General features: G+C 43.2%; 2 protein-coding genes across 3 annotated transcripts in view; both read left to right on the top strand.

Annotated features, from left to right (window-relative positions):
- MAPK14 (mitogen-activated protein kinase 14) overlaps positions 1–16,155 on the top strand; it is a 43,611-nt gene extending 27,456 nt beyond the window's left edge. The window contains exons 9-12 of one of the 2 annotated variants that reach the window (XM_026677867.2): positions 1,513–1,592; positions 2,625–2,703; positions 11,766–11,939; positions 14,102–16,155. In XM_026677867.2, coding sequence (XP_026533652.1) covers positions 1,513–1,592; positions 2,625–2,703; positions 11,766–11,939; positions 14,102–14,169 — 401 coding nt within the window. In that variant the 3' untranslated portion in view covers positions 14,170–16,155. The remainder of the gene's footprint in view (positions 1–1,512; positions 1,593–2,624; positions 2,704–11,765; positions 11,940–14,101) is intronic. The other variant, XM_026677863.2, reaches the window with a different exon arrangement.
- Positions 5,344–6,917, top strand: LOC148131185 (uncharacterized). Its single transcript, XM_087959907.1, has one exon. It carries the CDS (start codon positions 5,456–5,458, stop codon positions 6,776–6,778), a length of 1,323 nt encoding a protein of 440 aa, XP_087816033.1. The 5' UTR covers positions 5,344–5,455; the 3' UTR covers positions 6,779–6,917.
- Positions 16,156–18,710: the final 2,555 nt, after the last annotated feature.

Here is an 18,710-nt window from a genome sequence, read left to right as displayed (position 1 = left end):
AGGGGGGGGAAATAACTCCTCTGAAAAAAGCATGTGCATCGGTTTGGTAAAAGCATGAAAACTAATTTTCCCTGTGTGTTGTGTAATAAAAAATACTTGTCTTTGTGCTTGACAGCTTGGAAATCAGGGTCTACTTTCCAGGTAAAAGGGTTTTTCCCCCCTTACAGCTTCATTGGTTGCAACTGTCACATCAACTCCTTTATACATGCTGGGTTTTGCTCTGCTAGTTGCCAACTCAAGATCTCAGGAAAGAGCATGCTGGATAATGCAAAATGTTATTAAAGAGTATAGCACGTCGATAAACAGCACCTTGTCATCTGAAAAAGCTTTCCAACAAATAATTGAGACAAAGATTTTGGTTAGCCTAGTCATTGGTTTGAATAACTAATGTGACATACAGGTCTGATAAATGTAACATTAACATACACAAAGTATAAGACTTATTAGGGATTGGTTTTTCTGAGAATAAATAAAAGACAGTATTGAAGATCAAGGTGTTCACAGAACAATTCGAAATTCTGGCCTTCTAACCTGGAATCTGTGTTTCAGAGATAGGGAAGCCAGGTTTTTTCCCCCCTGTAGCTCAGCTGATCCTTGAGAATATATAAGTCTTGCTGTTCTTGTCAGTATTAGTAATATCTTAAAATAATATCATGGTATTTTCCTAAGCCTGGTTAGGACAAATTTTTCCTCTTTTCATGCTCACTTTTTATATGGCTAACAATATGAGATCTTGATAATTACCAGTTGCCTTAACTTGCATTATTTGTTAGTATGGAAATTGGCAATACCAAGGCTTTATTCTTTGACTGAAATTTTTCCCAGAATTGTTCAGTTATATTAGTTGTCCAAAGGAAGAGAAAATGGAGTCTTTACACTTTCCAATGTGTGCTTCAATTCCCTTTCTAATTAATCTCATCGTATACAGCCTCTTGTTTATACTTGCCTTATCTGGGAGAAAACAAGTTGCCCATCTTTTCCCATGTGACTTTTAGCTTGATAACAAAAAATCAGCAATGAGTGAGTAATTAATCTGACCTCTAGTTGCAGATAAAGATATACATCTGCCATAAAAGTTAAGGAATTGAGCTTCTGCCTAAAGGCAAAATATTAAATGGAAGTTGAAAAATCTGGTATCCCTTAGTTTAGTTTGGTATTTACAATATCATGAATTGGTTAAAATCTCTTTTCTTCCTTCCCTATACAGGCAAATTGTGATTTAGAATGAAGTGTCAATCATGGAATTAAATAGACTAATGTGTGCTCTTTTTTTTTTTTTTTTTGCTAGTCACTTGTGCACACTTGGCTTTAGTTGATTTCTTTTATTCACTGACAAACTAGTATTTTTGTGCTTTCTAATATTGCATGTATGCTTTGAAAGTTTATATCTATAGGAAAGATTCTTAGCTGCTGTACCCTCAAGGCATTCCATTATGTAGCAAAAGAGTAAAAGCTAATTTGAGCATTGACACTGTTGAAATAGTAACAAAGCCCTTGACAAGGCATTTTAAGATATTAACCAGCTTCAGCAAATCATGCGTCTGACGGGGACACCCCCTGCATATCTCATTAACAGGATGCCCAGCCATGAGGTGAGATCTTAGGAGGATGTGCACATTGGTCTGCAATTTAAAACATTTGATTATTTTATTCACTTTAATATTTTTAACTTTCCAAGGGCACCCAAATTTAAACAATTATAAAGCTATTTATAACAATCTACTCCCAATCTAAAAGTTCTTATTGACCTGAGGATCTGGTTCCTCCACTTCTCTCCATGTAATTCCAGCATTTCGTGTTCCAGTAGTAGGTACAATTGCAACAACAACATTGTCTTTACAATTTATGTAAAGGATAATACAAAGGGAACTCTGTATATTTTTAAAAGAAACAATACATTAGGTGTGAATAATGGGAAAGATGTTTTTGAGTGTGAGGTTTTTGAGTGTGAGGTAGTGTGAGGTTCATTAAGGCAGTTTTGAGGAAGCTCATATTAGTACAGTTAGTGCTTCAGGTGAAATCTTGTCCCACTCCACTAAAGTTTTAGTACTAGAAAACCAATAACAGATCTGTACAAACTGTAAAATTTTAGAAAAAGGTGCTGTGAACATATATTTCCCAAGAACTTTTAAAAGCTGTGCTTTATAGCAACTGAACTTTTCAAACTGTCTTCACAAGAAGTTTTACGTGTAGGCAAATTACTGTAGTTCAGTGAAGACGTAACCAGAAGCAAATCTAAATTGTTGAAAGTCATACATTTTTGTCTATTCTTCTTAATACAATTGTACATCTCTCATTTAATTGGTATACTTGTCCCATGCAGATGTTACTCTGCTGTAATATTTTGCAATGAATCAATGTTCCAACCATCTAAGATCATTCAGGTGCCATTGCTATTGTGTAGCATATCATAGGTATTGCCTATGCAGTGCATAAGACCCAAATCCTAGCCTTTATTTATATCATCACTATCATGCTGAGTATAAAAATGAGAAGATAAAGTTAGATAGTAATTAAAAAACTCAAATCAGATGAAGTCAAAGTAAAAAAACAGGCCTACAAAGAAACTTGCAGTGATTAAGAAGCATACTGGTAGTTTAATAACATGTTTTATTTTCCTCCAGGCAAGAAATTACATACAGTCCTTGTCTTACATGCCGAAGATGAATTTTGAAAATGTATTTATTGGTGCGAATCCTCTAGGTAAGGCTTAACAGTCGTTCCACCACAGTGGAGAATATAAAATGCATGTAAACCAAGTTTGTGAACACCATTTTGGCATGACAGATAAAGCATACATTTCACACATGCATAGTGAAGATGACTTTGGTTTCATTTGTATACAGTCATTCAGGCTTATTCATAACACTAAATCTATCCCATTTCATTCCTTCTGCCAGGAGATAAGGTTAAGCATCCCAGATGTTCATTTCATGGTTCCTTTAGCATCAAATGTGAACCAAGAATGTTTGGTTTGTGTCATTCACCTGTTTTAATAATTTAATAGATTCTGCGCCTTGCCATAAAACTTATTATAAGGGGAGGTTTTTCTAGCAAGTGCAACAAACTGTTTATTCCTCAAAACACAGTTTTCCATTCAATTGAGAACTAAGAAGTATCAGGACCTTCTATGGATAGAGAGAGTCCATAGATGGAAATTCCAATTGTAGCACTAAATAATTTGGAGAAAACAAGAAGTTACCAGTATAGTAACTGAAAGTCCTAAACCCAACCTATATTTTCTGAAATACATGTATTTAATAAATGCCAAGTTTGGTAATTTTATTATGGCTGAGGCAACCAACCTGATTATGTGAATGAAGGTTGGTTGCCTCAGCCATAATAAAATTATGTGAATACATAATCAAGACCTGGAAGAGCCCAGAAGCAGCACCCCTCTGTCTGAAATAAGCCCTCCTGAGTTTTTGGCATGGCCTGGGGAGGGGGGCAGTTTTCATCTGCAAAGTTCTTATGGCTGTTCAAGGTTCTGAACCACAGATAACCAGATGGAAGATCCTGTGCCTGAAGTTAGGCTTTAGGGAGTAGTTGATTTGTTGCTGCTGTACCAGCTTACCTGCTACTCAATGAGAACGCTACATAAGTTGCTTGACTTTGTTGCTAGTTAAAACAGTGGAATCTCAAAGAAATTTCATCCTGCCCACATCTGATGTATTGTCTCTGGAGCAGCCCAGTAATTCATGAACTTCATGGTTACCTCAGTGATGCTGTCAACATTTGATCCCAGGTCCTGGAGTTGGTGCCCAAGCAAGCCAACCAAGAGGCTAACCATGTGAAGATTGTCTGGTTCGGAAGACTTTTCTTATGTACTTCTAAATGAGGCTGGAGTTTCCCTGATGAAACTTACGTGAAATGTAAAGGTTCTCCGTAGAACTGCTGCGAGCATCCAGAGAGTGGGAGGTGCTCCAGTCTTCACTTCTCACAGGCTGAGCTATAATTGAGGAACGCTCCTCCTTCCTCCATGTGACTCCTCCCTGCGTTCCCCCAGTTTTAGCTCAGCCTTCGAGAAAGACAGGCAGCTTTTCTACTGTTCCTTGGCCGTTTCAGGTTTTGCATTTCGCTGTGTCAGGTTTGCTTGCTCCGTTTATTTCCTTGTCCCTGCGCTTTGAAAGTGGTCCTAAATTTAGTTAAAGAGCGTTTTCGCTCTCAGGAGGGAGATAAGGGGTCGGAGCCCTTTCGCCCCCCCCCCCACCCCTCCTTCTTTTTCCTCTGCCGTTCCAAGCGTGCTGTGCTCAGCCGCTTGGCCCCGCGCTATTTTTAGCGCGTAGTTGCATCTTCCCCCCAGAACGCCTTAGTGGAAGCAACGCTTCCTCTCCCAGCCCTTTATTTGTATTTCTTGCCTTTTTGAAGTTGTGATTCGGGCTGGTGCGTCTCTGAGCTGTGCACTTCGAGCCGGGCGGCCATTTTGGACACGCCTCGTGGCCGGCGCCATTTTGGTTCATTTTTTTAAAAAATAAAGATTTTTATTTTTACTTTATTTCGTGAGCTGCGAGGCCTTAGTAGGCCCTTAGCGGGACCGTCAGGCCGCGTGGACCCCCTTTTCTACCTGGAGGGCACTGTGGCTCCGTGCCCTGTTGTCTCTCTTGGTTAGATATTGTTGGCTTTTCTTTCCTTGCCCGCAGCTCGCTCAGAGGCGCAGGCACGTACTCCCCATTGTTGTTGGGGGGCTGCCTAAGGAGGCCCCTTTTGTCCTGTTTATATATATATATAGTTTCTTGGCCTCAGCGTTCATTTGGTTCATTTGGAATTTAGGTTTGAGGTAGTAGGTTTTTACTGCTAGAGTCTGATTGGCCTTCCTTTCTTTTGGGCCCGGCCCACAAAATAATAAATAATTTTTGTATATAAATAATAACTTTAGATAGATTTTTTTCTTCTTTTATTACATAGAGTTCAAAAAAATAATAATAATAATTAATAAATAAATAAATAGTTAGATAAATTAGTTAGAATTAAGAGAATAAAAAAAAATTTCTTCAAAAAGGGGGACGTGACCCAACCTTAGGAAAACCAGCTTGCGTAGTAGGCCAAACTCCTGGGCGTACCAACCGCCTTTCCTTGTTGTCAATCCTTTATTTGATACCATGGCAGAGGCCAATCCTACTGGCTCTTCTCTGAAGGCCAAATCTAAGACACACTATCTTCGCAAAAGGGACAAGGACTCTTCCAATACGTCTCAAAGAGATGCATTAAGGCGCCATAAGGCCCTAGAAAAGGAGTTTAGCAAACGGGCTAAAGAATCACATTCTGTAACACCTGCCTTACCTTCTACCTCCGCGCCCCCCCCCCGCCAAGTCAATCTTCTCCCTCCAGGCGCGGTACCACCACCCAAGGCCGCCAGCCCACCCGTACGCCCGAGGCGACCTTCACGCCAACCGCTGCAGGCCTACGCCCTGAAGATCCTGATTCAGCCATCATTCCAGATAGTATTAAAGAGTGGATGCAGTCTGCCATCCGTCAAGGTATAGCCGAAGGAATGCAGCAGCTGTCCAGACCGGACTACCGAGGGAGGACTCCCGAGGTCGGGTCTTTATCCGGAAGGTCTCCCTCCGGACCAGCGTCTCAGCATGGTCAGGTACCTTCCCATATGGATGCCCCATTCCCAGAGGGGGAGGATACCCAAGAAGAGGAGGCAGTGGGCCTTGAGCCCTTCGAGGAGGACGAAGGCTCTGATAGAGGGTCCTTACAGTATTCCGAGCCTTTTCTTGAGGCAGACCCCATGGAGGGGGAAATGTCAGAAGATGAGGGCATTTTTCCTGAGCAACCTGCTGCTGTGGGCCTTTTTAAACCTCATTTATTTAAGTCCTTATTATTTAAGGCAAAAAACGTTTCAGGTCTGACCTCGCAATCTCCCTCTGACCCTCCTCCATCGAACCCAGAGGGTCCAGATGACCTAATGTTCAGACAGCCGGTGGTAGAAACTGACATTATTCCGACCCCCCGGATCTTTTCAGATTTGGTCGCAAGGCAGTTGGCTTCGGTGGGTCCTTCTCCCGCCCCCTCTAGCCAGGACAAGAGGTTGTTTAACCTTGACCCGGATTTCTCCGCTATGTTAGACACACCGGAGGTAGATGATCCGATTGTAAGACTAGCCTCTTCCTCCAATCCTACCGATGCGCTGGAGGCGTTGAAGCCGGAGGACAAGCGGGCAGAGATGGCGCTCCGGCGAGCGCACCAATCTGATGCTTGGGCCATTCGGTCGGCCACTGCCGCCTCCTTCTTCACCCGGTCCTCCATCAGGTGGCTCAGGCAGCTGAAGCAGCATATCCCCCCAGATAACACCAGAGCCCATCAGGATATTGCAAAGATCACGGCAGCGGCAGAATTTGCAGCCGACGCCACCTTTCATTCTGTTAAGTTTTCATCCCGAGCCATCTCTTCCCACGTAACTGCCAGAAGATTGCTTTGGCTTCGACACTGGCAGGCTGACATCAAAAATAAGTCCAAGTTGGCTTCAGCCCCCGTATCAAGGGGAAAGCTGTTCAGGGCCGCTCTTGAACCATTGCTTCTGGAAACTCGGAACAAGAAAAAGTTCCTGCCCTCGCTTTTTCGTAGGCAAGAAACCAGGGGATCCCAGCCCTTTCGGAGGGGCTCCTTTCGTCCCCCCTTCCAGTCATCATTCACCCCTAGATTTCAGGGTTCCCCGTCATTCCGGTCGTCCTACCAGGACCGGGGTGATTCGGGAGACAGAAGCAGGAGAGGGGGCAGCTACAGAAGGCCCTTTAGGGGTGCCGGGAACAGGGCGTCCCGCCGACCCAGATAGGATTGCAGGTTCTTATCCCATAGGTGGCCGCCTCAGGCATTTTGCCGACCAATGGGAGGAATCCACTTCAGACGCCTGGGTCAGGAACTCCGTGCGTTTTGGCCTGGCCCTGCAGTTTCACACTTCCCCGCCTGAACATTTCAGGATTTCACCCATCTCTAGGGATCCTACTAAGCGGGCCCTTATGGCCTCCGCCATCAAACATCTGTCTGATATTAGGGCCATCCAACCTGTGCCACCCTCACAACGAGGAAGGGGTTTCTATTCCCTCTTATTCTTGGTGCCTAAGCATTCTGGGGGTTGGAGACCCATTTTAGATCTTAAGAGGCTCAATCGCTTTATCATACACCATAAGTTCAAAATGCAGACTCTACAGTCTATTTTGCAAGGCATCAGAGAAGGGGATTGGCTTACGTCTGTTGACCTCTCCGAGGCTTATCTCCATATCCCCATCCATTCCTCGTATTCCAAGTATCTGAGGTTTTGCTATAATAATCAGCATTTCCAGTATGTAGCCCTTCCCTTTGGCCTCGTCTCGGCCCTGAGGTCCTTCACTAAGGTGTTGGCGGCTCTGGCGGCTCGCCTTAGGCAGGTTCCCATACGTATCCACTGCTACCTTGACGATATCCTTGTTGTATCCCCTTCCCGACATCAGGCCGAGGGTGATACTAACACTACCCTCTCGGTTCTTCAGGCTCATGGTTTTTTAGTGAACTGGGAGAAAAGTCAGCTTAGCCCTTCCACCCGTATAGCCCACCTAGGGGCTGTGATTGACTCTGTTGAAGGGAAAGTCTTCCTCTCTCAGGAGAGGCTCATTAGTATCCACACAACTATCAGGGCTATCCGGCGAACCGGAAAAGCATCTTTGCTCAATCTATCCAAGCTGCTTGGGAAGCTGGTTTCTTGCATTTCTATTATCCCATGGGCTCGCTTGCATTCCAGATCCTTGCAGTGGTTCTTCCTGCCATACCAGCGTTCAGGAAGGAGCACATCAGGCCTCGTGGTGAAAGTGCCTCCAAGGGTCCTCGCCTCCCTCCTATGGTGGACACGACCATCTGTCAACAGAGGACATCTATTCAAGGAGCCTCAAAGGGTCACTCTCACAACAGACACAAGTCTTTCCGGATGGGGGGCTCACCTGCAGTCTCTATCGGCCCAGGGAGTTTGGACTCCTGCGGAGCGAAGCCGGAGCATCAACTGGTTGGAGCTTCGCGCAGTGTACCTGGCCCTGCGAGCTTTCATTCCTCAGGTGAGAGGGCGCCATGTCCTGGTCCTTATGGACAACACTACAACCAAGGCCCACATCAACCGTCAAGGGGGCACCCATTCCATCCTCCTCATGAGGGAGGCCGAGCGGCTGTGTCGGTGGGCAGAGGCGCACCTGTTGTCCATCAGAGCGGAACACATTTCCGGAACCTCCAACGTCCAGCAGACTGGCTGAGCAGGGCCACACTGGACCAAGCAGAGTGGCGTCTGCACCCGCACCTGTTCAGAGAGGCAGCAGCCAGGTTCGGTCAGCCTCTGGTAGACCTGTTTGCATCTCCATTCAATGCGCAAACGCCAAGGTTCTTCTCTCATTACCCCTCCAACGGGGCAGAGAATCACGATGCCCTGCTTTGCCCGTGGCCTCCCGGACTTCTGTACGCCTTCCCTCCACTTCCGTTGATCCCCAGGGTGATTCGGAAATTGATATTCAAGAGAGCAGAGGTCCTTTTGGTGGCACCGTATTGGCCCAGGAGACCGTGGTTTGCGGACCTTCGCAGTCTGTCGGTAGCTCCGCCGTGGAGGATCCCGCTAGATCAAATCTCTCTGTCGCAGGGCCCTCTACTTCACCCAGAACCGCAGTGGCTTCAGTTAGCCGTTTGGAGGTTGAGCGGGAAAGGCTGATTGAGGAGGGCTTGTCAGCCCAGGTCATTAATACCATTCTGGCTGCTAGGAGACCTTCTACTACTCGTATTTATGATGCAACCTGGAGCAGTTTCTGTAAGTGGTGCCACAAATCATTCATCGATCCACGTTCTCCTTCAATTGCGCAGATCCTGGCCTTTCTACAAGACGGCCTAGATGGGGGCTTATCACCCAACACTTTGAGGAGGCAGGTCGCGGCCCTCTCAACGGTGGTTGCTGGCAGCCCATTCGGTCCTCTTTCCCACCACCCTCGAATTAAAGCCTTTCATAAAGGGGCTTCCAACTTGCGCCCGCCAGTGGTGCACAGATACCCGACATGGGACCTTAACAAAGTTCTCATGGCCTTGACTAAGCCTCCCTTTGAGCCTCTCAGGGAGGCGCCACTTCAATTTCTCACTTTTAAAGTGGTATTTCTTGTGGCAATAACCTCAGCTAGAAGGATATCTGAAATTGCAGCTCTATCCGTGAGAAAGGACCTGTGTATTTTTCACTCTGATCGGGTGGTTTTGAGACCAGACCCTTCCTTTCTGCCAAAAATCAACTCAGCATTCCACAGGGCGCAGGAGTTGGTCCTCCCTAATTTCTGTCCAAGGCCTTTGCATGAAAGAGAAAGACAGTGGCATACCCTCGATGTTCGAAGGGCGTTGCGTATTTACATCTATCGCACACAGTCCATCAGGAAATCGGAGTCTCTGTTTCTGTCCTTTCAGCCAAAGACGCTGGGCTGTAAGGTTTCCCCATCCACAGTGGGCCGTTGGATTAGAGCCACCATATCCAAGGCCTATTTGGTTCAGGCTCTTCCGGTCCCCAGTGGAATAACCGCCCACTCCACCAGGAGTGCAGCTACATCAGTAGCCTGGGCCACTCAGGCTTCCATTCTTGACATTTGCCGGGCGGCCACCTGGGCTTCCCCGTCACCCTTCATACGCCACTATAAAATTGATACTTACGCTTCAGCTGAGGCATCCTTTGGCAGGTGAGTCCTGCAGCAAGTGGCGAGAGATACTGAGGAGATTCCGACCCAGACGGAGTCCCGCCCGTAGGACAAACATGCTTTGGTATGTCCCACTCTCTGGATGCTCGCAGCAGTTCTACGGAGAATGGGTGTTGGTTCTTACCTGATATGCCTCTTCTCGTGGAACTGCGTAGAGCATCCAGCCCCACCCTGTTTGATCCGTCTGGTGGGGAATCCTGTTTCGGCCAATGATCTTTATTGTATATAATTAAGTTTTGTATAATAGTTAAGGTTAGAGGGTGTTGTTGTCCTCTCATCTTCGTAAAACTGGGGGAACGCAGGGAGGAGTCACGTGGAGGAAGGAGGAGCGTTCCTCAATTATAGCTCAGCCTGTGAGAAGTGAAGACTGGAGCACCTCCCACTCTCTGGATGCTCTATGCAGTTCCACGAGAAGAGGCGTATCAGGTAAGAACCAACGCCCATTTTCTTGAATTCTTCCTACAGCTCCTGATCAAAGAGTCAGCAGCAGCTGTTACTGTACAGATTCTCATTGTGCAGCAATTGCACATGTTCCTGAAATGGAAGGCTTTTCTAATAGCCATTAAGCCATGATTACCTCATGTTTGGACTGCCAGAATGCACTCTATATGAGGTTGCCCTTGAAGGCAATTCAGAAGGTTAGGTTGGTTCAGAATGCACCATTATGAGCAATTAAAGACATGCTATGGGATGCCCGTGTAGCACCTCTGCTTTGCAAGCCTGCACTAGTTACTGGTTACCATTAGATTCCAAGTCAAGGTCCTAGCTATTCTACAAAACCCTATACAGCATAGGGTCTAGTTGTTTGAGGAACCACCTGTCTTCCCTTATGTGTGCACATCCTGTAAGATCAGACAGAGTCAGCATATCCCAGGTCTTATCCATTAAACAATATGAACCAGGAAGCATGCTTTCTCTTTTGCAGCACCTTGGCTCTGAAACAGTATCCTTCCAGGGATTTGAATGACCCCAACTCTATTGCATTCTACTGTAGTTTATGCAAACACTGAAGACCTAGGTCTTTTCCTAGGCTTTAGGCTAGGAGGAGATGTGGACCCTGTCCAAGAGAGAGTTTTATGTCTATTCCACTAGGACAACTATTTCCTTTTCTGTTATCTGTTATTGTTTTGTTTTTAATCTTTTATATCATCCAGAATCATTTTTGTGTATGTCTGTGTATGTATATATGTTTATGTTTTGTTGGAGATTGCTTCATCTTTTTGCATCTATGAGCTGCTTTATCCACTAGGTGAGTGATAAATATGGGGAACAGCTGTTCCTCTGATTCTCACCTGGCCTTTTATTAATTAAATGAATATTTTTGTTTAAGAGACAAAAAAAGAACTCCACACGCTTCCTCTTCTTAAAGAAATAATTTAGATAAAAGTTATTTTTTTATATATCTTCATTTATTTCTTATGTTTTACTTCATATGTATAATGTGTCAGCTTCCAAGCCTGGATTCAGTTTGACATAATGTCACTTGGTTTTCATTGATAGGTTAAGCACATACTTTGCATTCAAAATAACTAAGCCCATAGTTCTGTTCTAAGATAGGTGGCCATACAGATCTTTTAAATAAATATTATGAACATTCTTCATTTTAAATGGAGTGCTCTGCCTTTTAATTACTCAATATTTTCTGGATGTGAGGCAAAGTTGGCAGAAGAAAGCCCGATGATCTGATATACTCCGAACTCTGCTTGCCAGTTGGTGCAAAGCTAGTTCACTGCCTTGGTGCACTGTGGATAGCGTGCACCCATGAACTAACAAACTTGTAAAAAGTATTTCAGACTTTCTTGGCCATGTATGCCATACACACACATGCAAAAAGAAGCCTCAGTACTTTCAACATTCACTTACACTCAGAAACTCAACCAAGGGTTCCTGCTGAATTCAAATTTTCCAATTCTTTTCTTGGAATGTTGTTTTATAGATATTAAATTCATTTTCTTCTTCTTGCATACAAACTGAATGGCAACATATTGGTATTGGGAAATACTGATTTTCTATAAGTTGATTTGGGATTTTATGAGGAATTGCACATTAATCCCTCTTTTTGGTTTCTCCCCTTGGCTTCTGAAGCTGTAGACTTGCTGGAGAAGATGCTGGTGCTGGACACAGATAAACGGATTACTGCTGCTGAAGCTTTGGCCCATGGCTATTTTTCTCAGTATCATGACCCAGATGATGAACCAGTGGCAGATCCTTATGATCAATCCTTTGAAAGCAGAGAACTTGATATTGAGGAGTGGAAAAGTAAGTTTTCTGGAAGACAGATGTGGTGAACCAAGTATTGCTGATGCCATTCACCAACATCATTGTTGTAGTTCATGTGAAAAAATAAAGATGTCAGGAAGTAATGAAATCTAGTTTGGCAAAATAGGAAGGATGTGCAGAAACATGCCTTTTCAACAGAGAAACTCAGAAAAGTTAGTACAGTTGCATAAAATGAGTCAAGGCCTCTATGACTTACCATTAATATTAAAACACTCCTGATGATGTTTGGTGAAAGAACACTTTGCAAAATCCTTCTCTTCCCTCTAATTTTTGCATTCTACCAAAAAGAAAAAATAGGTTTTTTTAATTTTGCATTCACTAAGAATTCAGTAATCGGAAGGGGCAGGTAAAGGACAGTTATGGGGGACCGGGACAGTTGTAAATAAAGAAAATAAATGGCTGAAACAAAGATAGAAGAAAGGCAGATGGGAACAAGCACATTAGCTTTGTCTTTCTCCTATGGCTGACAATATGATGAGAAAAACAAGCTGTGGAAAGGAAGCAAATGGGCAGGAAGCTGAAGCTGAAGGAGGAGCTGCTTCTGTCAGTTAGGAACTTCCACTGTGGAGACTGAGTGACTGTAGTGGAGGTCCTCACTAATTATGGAGGCTCCGTGGAAAGGGTGGACCCAGGAGAGTCCGAACCTTCTACCAGTGGAGAATTTTAAATGGATAGAGAGGGGGCCTCAGTTGTTGTAGACACTTGCTGCATACTTGTGGGATCCTGAGCACACTGACTGAAAGTAAGCGCCATTGAATCAATGGGGGACATAATACAGAGCAAGTCTACTTCTTGTGTTTTTGCACTTCTTGTATACAAGTGTGCTTGCAATCCAATTTAAGGGCCTCTTTGTCACTCAGTTTTCTTTAGCAAACAGAAGGGAGAGAAAAGGTATCTCAAAGAAACTTTTCCCCAATTTATATCCAGGTTGCTGGAATAAGCTAAATTGCACGTATGCACGCGCGCACACACAAATAACAATAGTCTACTCTGGACATTTATCTGGAATAAGAGCTATTGTTCAATAGGACTTACTGCAAAGTAAGTGTGCATAGTTGCTTATACTTGCTAAGTGGAGATTTTTACAGTTTATAATTTTATAATTGTAAACAAAGTTACAATTTTATAATTGCCCAATCCATTTACAGACAGCCTTCAAGATACAACCATTTTTTAGTGACCATTTGAAGTTACAACAGCACTGAAAAAAGTGACATGGTTGTTTTTCATACTTAGGACTGCTGCAGCATCCCCATCGTCATCTGTGATCAAAATTCAGGCACTTGGCAACTGGCATGTTTTTATGACAGTTACTAACTTAACAACTGCAGTGATTCACATAACAATTGCCGCAAGAAAGGTTGTAAAATGGAGAAAAGCTCACAATAACTGTCTTGCTTGGCAACAGAAATTTTGGGCTCAATTTTAGTCATAAGTCAAGGAGTTAATGTATACAAATTTGTATATCTGTATACAAATGAGTCAGAGCCGTATATTTGTTGGGGGATTGTTTTTTTCCCCTTGTGGGAGTTGACAATGCTATTGAGACAATAGGGAAATTAAGCTGTTCATTTCTAATTTTCTTTTGGGACAAATACAGTACTTGTAATTCAGAAAGGTTTAAGACAGTTTGCACAAAGGTAGTTGGGATGTGGCTAAAGTATACCGTATATCCAGATTCCTATGTGTATTTCCCTACTCACATGTCCGTACTGAATGTTTGAATTAGAACTTGGGAGACATCTTATACTATGAAAATTGGACTATATTTACTGTTATCTAGTTTGCCATTTTCCTGTAAAAAAAACATTTGGGTCTGACTTGTAATTCTACAGTCTGCAAGATTAAAAAAATCTAGTAACATTCTGTCAGGAGAAAGGATTCTTTAATCCATTTTCCAGTGTGTTTTAGAAATACAGCTGTTCCAGAGATTAGGAAGAGGCCAAGAAGGAGGGGAAGTTTCAGGCAATTGTTGGATGTGGCCTTTATCAGCATCCTTTTCTAAAGAAAACTATGGTTATCTCACCAAATTGAAATAACTTTAGAGTCATTTCTTTTCATCATCTGGGGTGGAAGAGTGGGAAGCAGTTATCTCTGAGCTACTGAAAACCTTAACCCATATTTCTTTCTCCATCCACCAGGCCTGACCTATGATGAAGTGGTTAGCTTTGTGCCACCACCACTGGACCAGGAGGAAATGGAATCCTGAGCACCTGTTTCTCTTTGTCCCATATCACTGTGAGGGGAACATCTTTTTCATAGGAATTCTCCACATACTGTTCAAGTGCCTCTTGCCATGAAGATTCTCCTTGGGGGAGGATGTGTGCATGTGTGTATGTGTGCGTATGTGTGAGTGTGTTGGATGAAAAGGACGGAAAAGAAAGATTCAAAGGGAAATATTTATACAGAAACTGTATAAAATTGCATGTTCTCTTGTATTTTTGTACACAGTTTGGGACATGTTTCTGCAGACCTGTTTGATTGCTTTTTTGCCTTTACTGCTGATAATCAGCTTTCATTGCTCTAGGTCTAGGCAGATAGTATGCAGGGAAGCTGAGATTTCAGATGCTCAGTAGAAATCGTTGCCATTAAATGGCTCTTCTACCAAGAAAAGACTTAGAAAATGGAAACTGAACTATTACTTGAACTGTGCTCCCTGCTTTCCAAGATGAGGGGGTGGCAGATTTATTTCAGTTACTTATCCCCACAAAGTCTCCCCACTATTTTATAATAGCAGAAAAGTTGACTCCTGAACATCTCGCTGTCTTCAATATGAAACAGGTGGTGGTGGTGTTTTTAAAAAAGTTTGTGCCTTAAATCAGTGTTTCTCAACTTTTGACAGCTTTAAGGAATATGGCTTCAACTCCTGGATTTCTCCAATCTACATTCTGGCTGGGAGATTCTGGGAGTTGAAGTCCACACATTTTAAAGTATCTGAGGTTGAGAATCACTGCCTTAAATGATTGAGAGTAAAATTAAGTCTGAGTCTCAACAATGGAATTTGGAGGTGGTTTTTTTGGAGTGCAGGCCTCAAAATTCCTAGGTATCCCTGCCTGACTACTGTAATCAAGACACAGATATTCCAGCCATCCCTCATGAAGCAATTTGGTCATTTCTCTTTCTTATTTCTCTCCCCAACTCTGAGATGTCTCACCTCTGCTATGCTACTGTTTTCTATACCATCTTCAGTTGAAATGTGGGTTTTTGCATGTTGTAGCTGTACAAGCATGTAGGCGTGCTTATATTATTTTGGAAGAGGCAACTCAGCCAATAAATTAATGTATTCAGTTATCAGAGTTAGAGCCATACAATTTAGCATCCATCTAACTTTGTCCAATTTATGGTTAACATTTTGGACACTTTTAACAAGAAAGGAACTGATAAATATGCATTTTTATTTAACTTTCTATCTGTGGCTTTAAAAATCAGTTCATTTATCAACTGGTATGTGCCTGAAGAAGAACTCAGTTCATTGTATTCATGAATTCAAGAAAAAAATTCCCTGCACAAGGATGAGTGGGAGGCCTCATTTCAAGTATTTGTGTTCATCAGGTATTCTGAATATCCAAGAACCTATTTTTAAAATATTTCCTGAGATTTATATAATTCAGGCATCATGCATGAATTGTATGCCTATTTGAAAGCTCTGCAATATTTTTGTTTTTTTTTCTGATGGATTTGGGATTTTGTGTATTTATCCCTTTTGTACAGAGAAGCTGTATTTTTAAAAGGAAGGAAGGGGTGTATGGATAATGAAGCCATCAGATCTTTCCTTTCTCTTTAGTTCAGACCCCTCTGCAAAGAAAACTTAGCTTGGGGTCCAGAGAACAATGCTTCTTGTCAGAGGCCTTCTGTAAACTAAACAAAATCACCTGTCTGTTGAACATGCGGTCTGGGAATTCAGATGGAAATGTAGATATATTCTGTCAAATATACAGGAAGTTTATTTTTATCTGTCATTTTATGTGTAGCTGTGACTCTCATGCATAAATACTACAAAGGGAATTAAAAAAATTAAGTTTATATGTGAGTGAAACTTTTAAAGCTGAGATTTTAGATGGAGGGGCCCCTGTGGAGTGCACTCCTTAGAATGAAAATACACACTTTAAAGAGGAATTCTGCCCTAACTGGTTTTGCCAAATAGGATATTACACAATGCAACTGGTTTTAAAATAAAGTTATTTTTCAGACTAAACGGACTGGTGGTGTTTATAAATTGTTGTTTAATTGTGATAAAGTTTCATGATGATGCATACAGTTGGATCCCAATAATACACATAACAGTAATTTTCCTAACTAGTCACATTTGATTTGCCTTTAAATGCTGCACTTGCTTTGCTTCATCCCTGAGAGTCAGCCGTGGAATAAAAATCCAAACTAAGTGTTTGAAGTTTAATCTAATTAATAAAAATGGTTAGTTTTTTTTTTTTAAGCAATGGGTCTTGTGGTGCATGGTGATAAAGGTACTATAAATAAATAGTGGTGGTCACCCCTGTAAGCGCAAAATATAAATGATTTTAAAATATAAAATATAAAAAGATTTCTGCATACAGTTAAATAATAATTCTGCAAGTGGGTTTTTTTATACACACCTTTAAGAAATTAACATTTGCACCATGACCCACTTAGTTTAAGAAAATGATTGCATTCCTATTTCTAATCCTTGATATTATACATACATTTATCAAAAATAACATGGCTTTTCTTTTATTGATGAATGTTTAAACATAAATAAATGCAAATCTAATCATTAGAAGCAAAATACTTATATTTCATCTGCTGCATCCATATTATTCAAACTATAAGCATACAAAGGATTATAAATTTTTAGGATGAATGATGCAACCCTACAAAATGATAAATGGAGCTGTGTGATGATTCCCTAACTCCACTCCAAAACAATACCGTGTTTCTCATATAATAAGGCCAGGCCTTTTTTTTTTTTTTTTTCTTTGAGCCCCCCAAAAATGCCTGGGCTGTCTTTTCGGGGTGACTTAATTCCCCCCTGCTTGCATCCTCGGGCGGACGGGCGGTGACAGCTTGGATGTTAACCTTGTTGTTGGTGGGGCACTTCGTATCGGGAAACCTTCCGCCACCGTTGCTTTCCCTTCTCCCCATGCTGCCGCAGCGTTTGGTGCAGTGATAGCACCCACTCGTCCACGGACAGGGAGGCGAGGCGACGGCAGCGCTGCTTCCCTGGCTGGCGGGTCGGGCGGAGAGAGCCCGAAGCCACCCATCCTTTCCAACCCTCACCCAGCCCGTTCCCATTCCCCACGCATCTCCAAACGTGGCGGCGACGCTCCAAACACTGCAGCGGCATGGGCATCGGCGCTCACTCGGCTCAGCTCAGAGGAGGACACTGCGCGAGCCATTGCCTCGCCTCACTGTCCGCAGATGGGTGGGTGCTATCACTGCCTCGGGTGGCCTCTCCCAGTGGCTCCTTCAGTGTCGGGCTGGAGGGACTTGGGAAGCCAAGCTCGGGTCGGCCTGGCTCTTTAGCTTGGCAGGCGGGCATGCACCCGCGGCTTGCTTTCCCGGCTCTGCCCAGCCCGCCCAGCTCTGGCGTGGCCCTGGCGGGATGAGCAGAAGGCCCAGCGGGGAGGCGCTTGCTGCTTTGGCCAGAGCTCCGCCCCCGGGCAGGAGGGCCCGCCTGTCAGATGTGCTGGGTGCCCCAGGTGAAGCACAGTGCCAGGCAGGGATGGCAGCTGGGCGCTTCTCCCGGGGAGGGCCGATTCTGCGCTGCAGCCCTGGGATATTTGCCTCCCCACGTGGGGTTGGGCTGCCCTCTTGGGCAGGGGAGGCTGTGTTGTAGTAGGGCGTTTTTAAAAGAATAGGCTTTGCCTTCGAACAATGCCCAGGAAGGCGGCGACAGGAGCGCCTGAAGCTGAGTGTCTCCACTGGGCTCTGGTTGCAGGGTGGAGCCCTGGCCGGCCCCGTGTGGTTGTGCCAAACGCCGCGGCGATGCTCCAAATGCCACGGTGGCACGGAGAAAAGGGAAAGCAACGATGGTGGAAGGTCTCCCAATATGAAGTGCCCCACCAACGCCGAGGTCAACGCAGGTAGCACCATACCCGGGTGTGCAGCAAAAGTACTTGGCGATAGTAGGGAGATTGGTGGTAAGGCATGGCTGCCCGCAGGGCGCTCCTAACGGCAAACCGCCCGCCCTCCCCCCCATTTCGCATGTTTTAAAATAGGCTTTTTTAAAAAAAAACAAATTTTATTAATTTTAAAGACAAACAAACCATCATTAAACATTAATACATGAACCTCTTTCCATTATAAATTTTACAAGTCAAATAAAACATTATTTTATACAATATAATTCTATTTTAGACTATTTCCATATGAGCATACAAATATCTCTTATCCAATTTCTCTTTATTACTCTTTACTCTTATCCAATTTCACTATTATTATTTTTCTCTGTATTTATCCAATTTATAATTATCATCTATTTCTCTCTGACTTGGTTACCATTATTCTCATTCTATATTCCTGCAAGGTTTTATTAATTCTCCCATATATATAAACACACAAAACACAAAAATATAAAAGATCTTTTAGGAAAGTAACTTAGCCCCAGAAACCTCTCTACATGGACTTCAATTATATTCATGCTCATCTTACATGCCATTACCTATTTTATTTACCATTCTATATCTTCTAAATTAGCTTCTCCACACATTTCACTCTTCTTAATTCTATCTTATTTAATTCATTTTAATTTAAGTCATTATATTTGTATCTTTT

The sequence above is a fragment of the Notechis scutatus genome, chromosome 3 (assembly GCF_049901735.1).
Source record: "Notechis scutatus isolate UNSWTSFEM ecotype Mainland chromosome 3, rNotScu1.2, whole genome shotgun sequence".
Taxonomy (NCBI): Eukaryota; Metazoa; Chordata; class Lepidosauria; order Squamata; family Elapidae; genus Notechis; species Notechis scutatus.
This window is presented reverse-complemented; position numbering and strand designations above follow the sequence as displayed.